The 3,640-nt window shown below is 37.0% G+C and overlaps 1 protein-coding gene across 1 annotated transcript; it reads left to right on the forward strand.

The window, feature by feature from the left end:
* Positions 1-415: 415 nt before the first annotated feature.
* Positions 416-1,336, forward strand: LOC142426693 (olfactory receptor 4L1-like). The gene has a single exon (XM_075532270.1). It carries the CDS (start codon positions 416-418, stop codon positions 1,334-1,336), a length of 921 nt encoding a protein of 306 aa, XP_075388385.1.
* The last annotated feature ends 2,304 nt before the right edge of the window (positions 1,337-3,640 follow it).

A 3,640-nucleotide genomic window follows, 5' to 3' on the forward strand; every position in this document is an offset into this window, starting at 1 on the left:
ATCCAATGGTTACCACACAGCGCCAGCTTTGGGGCACCAAAAGTTAATTGATATTGCCTTATTCACTTGAACTAATTCAGTTGCCTAGTAGTCATTTGACATATTTTGAACATTTAATTCAGAGATCATAGAAGAAACACATTCAAGTGAAGTCATAATCTACATTTACAGAATTTGACCATCATGTCTACCATTTACAGTTTTCTGGCTTTTTTAATTTGTTGTGATATAAATATTGCATGTATTAATCAATTAAATGTACACTGACAATGTACTTTTCGGAAATGCCCAACTTCTCTCTTTCTCTCTAGGAATCAATTAATCACTTTCTACGTGTCTATATCTTCAAAAACAGGGTAAATGACCATTCCCGGATGTTCTCCTACATAGACAAGTGGATATGATGAATAGCACAATGATATCTGAGTTTGTTTTGTTAGGACTCGCCAGCACTTGGGAACTTGAACTTTTCTTTTTTTTCATATTTTTGTTGGCCTATGCAGCAATCGTGGCAGGAAACCTTCTCATTGTGGTCACAGTAACCTTTGACTCTCACCTGCACTCCACACCTATGTACTTCCTCCTTGGCAACCTCTCCTTTCTTGATATGATTATATCTACAATCACAACCCCTAAGATGATCACAGGTTTCCTGAGTGAGAAGAAAATGATTTCCGTGTGGGGCTGTATGGCTCAGATGTTCTTCCTCCACTTTTTTGGAGGGGGTGAGATGACTCTTCTCATCGTTATGGCCGTGGACAGGTACATTGCAATATGCAAACCTCTTCACTACACAACCATCATGAACCGCCGGGTACTTACAGGCTCTGTGTTGCTGTCGTGGTGTGTTGGTTTTGTGCACACCATGAGCCAGATGGTTTTTACTATCTCCTTGCCTTTCTGTGGCCCCAATGTAATAGATAATATATTTTGTGACCTACCTCTCGTTCTGAAACTTGCATGTACTGAGACTTATGTCCTGGAATTGCTGGTAATTGCTGATAGTGGACTGTTGTCTTTCATCTGCTTTGTGCTCCTACTCATTTCCTACACTGTCATTCTGGTGACCGTCCGACAGCGATCCTCTGGTGGACTCTCCAAGGCTCTGTCCACTCTGTCTGCTCACATCACTGTGGTCACCCTGTTCTTTGGGCCATGCATCTTCATTTATGCATGGCCATTTAGTAGCTTTTCCGTGGATAAATTTCTTTCTGTATTTTACTCGGTCATCACACCTTTACTGAACCCCATTATTTATACCCTGAGGAACCAGGAGATGAAAGCAGCCATGAATAGATTAAGAAAACAGCACGTAAGTTCCAGACTGAGCCTCTAAGTAAAAATAATGAAAATGAAACTTTTAGTAAAACCCCCTATAAATTATTTCTCAGAATAATTTCAATTCATTTTGTGTACAGTTTTTTTAAAAAATGCTCATCATGTATATTAAAATCAGTGATGTTCCATCATTATTTTTGTAACATTTTATTGAAATAATAATTACTTCAATGGAAATTCAATACAGTTTTGGAGTAATATATATTTTTTATTGTAATAAATATTAAATAGAAAATCTGTCTCGTTAACTACAGTTGAAAACCTAGTGTTCGTACACTTTTAGTTTAGAATCAAAGGTCTTTAACCCATGTCCTTTAATGACTAATTGTGCACAAAATTATTTAAACTCATCTCATCCTACAAGTACACACACATATACCCCAATTTTTATGAATCTTTATATATAAAAGGATTATTGTTATTTAAATTGACATAATTTCTAGATAATTTTATTTGTTTGTTGTTTTGAAAAATAGTTTTATTGCCATATGCTTCACATATCACACAATTAAATCATTCAATGATGAGTTGCATAATCATCATCATAATTTCAGAATATTTTCTTCTCAAACTCATTATTATTTGCTGCCAATTTCCCAATCTTCACTTTTCATGCCCCTAAATAATTATTCATCTAGTGACTGTCTTTCTAGAATTATCTGTCCTGGATTTTACATACAGAAAATCATACAAAACACAAACAGGAAGCAAATAAACAACAACAAAACCGACAATTACAAGACAAAACATAGAGAAGCCTTAATCAAAAACAAAGCATATACTATTAAAAACTGAAACAATTTTTAAAAGGGTCAAAAGGGAGATCAAAGTATAAGGCATTATATTTTGTGAAAGTGAACAGGCTGATTTCTAAAAGTGGAAGGACATATATGAGGGATCTTCATCTACTGACATGAAACACATATTTATTTCATTCTGTTAAAAAACAAATTCCACCTAGCAAAAGTTACACGGAGTTTCAATCATGCATATTTACTGTCATACATCTCTTAAGTATCAAGTGCAGGCATTTCCCAAGTTCTGAACACGATTCATTCCTATATGTGTCTTTAAGTTGAATTTGCAGGTAAGTTGAGATAAGATTATATGGCTCTGATTTAGCTCTAATTGAGTACAAGGTGGCCCCATGATAAAGAGCAGTTATCTGTGAACCCTAACATTAGTACACTGAATCCACTATACACTTCATGAAAGAAAATATGGCAGTCTACCTCTGTAAAGATTCACAGCCTTGTTGACTTGGTAGAACAGTTCTATCCTCCTGGAAGGTCACTAGGACTCCAAATGGACTCGAGGGGAGTGGCTCTTTTGGTTAAAGCAAGAAGATACTTGGGTGTTTCAAACATTTCAAAGTGAGAGTAATTTTAAATAACATTAACAGTAAAGTAGGTGATACTCATAAGCCTGATGTTCATAACCTAGGATTCTTGGTAAAAGCATTACTATTATGATAATCCCTGTGAGAAAAGAATCAATGACAAAGATTGTATATTCTAAGCATGCATGCCACAACCTAAGGAGCAGGAGTACTGTGGTCAGAAGAGTTTCATTGAAAAAGTCAGAAAATGTATTTACATGTGAAGTTAGATCCATGTTTTATGGCCAATAGAACAAGTAGATATTTTACACTTATGAAATTCAAAATGTCATTTTTCCCATACACCTAGTGAGGTAGTTAGTTTATTGCACCAACCTGGTGAATAAACACATGTGGGGTTCATTGAAGGGCAGAGGGATAAATGGCTCAGTGAGCCTCACCTTTTTAGTTGTCGGATCTCTTGTTTTCTGATGGACCAGGGTGCAGCTGCCTTAGCCAGTTCCCTGCTTTAGCTGGCAAGGATCACTTCCTACAAGACATCCCTGAGGAGAAGCCACATGGACTTACCTTGATGCAGTCCTGGGTGCTGGAGCCCCCGTGTGGAAACCCCTGCCAGCGCTGAGATGCTTGCACATTTACTGACTTGGCTTTCTTTCTGCAGTTGCCATCATTGTGTCTGTTTTGTGAGATGGAGGAGGACTTTGTGGACTGGTGTTGGGCATTTGGGTTATTGTTGGACTTGTGGGCTTAGGCAGCACTGGGTTGGGATGTTTTCTTGATGTGCATTTTACCTTTATATAAAACTTTCTTATACAAGAGTTTCTGTGGATTTGTTTCTCTAAAGTACCCAGAATAACACACCCAGTAACCATTTTAAGCTGCATGACTAGAGAATATTGGGCAACTATGTAGCTATTTCTGATGAGCTATGACAGTCCTCATCATAAGTATTCACATACTTAA

Source organism: Tenrec ecaudatus, chromosome 14 (genome assembly GCF_050624435.1).
Source record: "Tenrec ecaudatus isolate mTenEca1 chromosome 14, mTenEca1.hap1, whole genome shotgun sequence".
In the NCBI taxonomy this organism is placed as follows: domain Eukaryota; kingdom Metazoa; phylum Chordata; class Mammalia; order Afrosoricida; family Tenrecidae; genus Tenrec; species Tenrec ecaudatus.

Coding starts and splice junctions, on each gene's coding strand:
- LOC142426693 (XM_075532270.1), top strand. CDS start 416: ATGATATCTGAGTTTGTTTTGTTAGGACTCGCCAGCACTTGGGAACTT.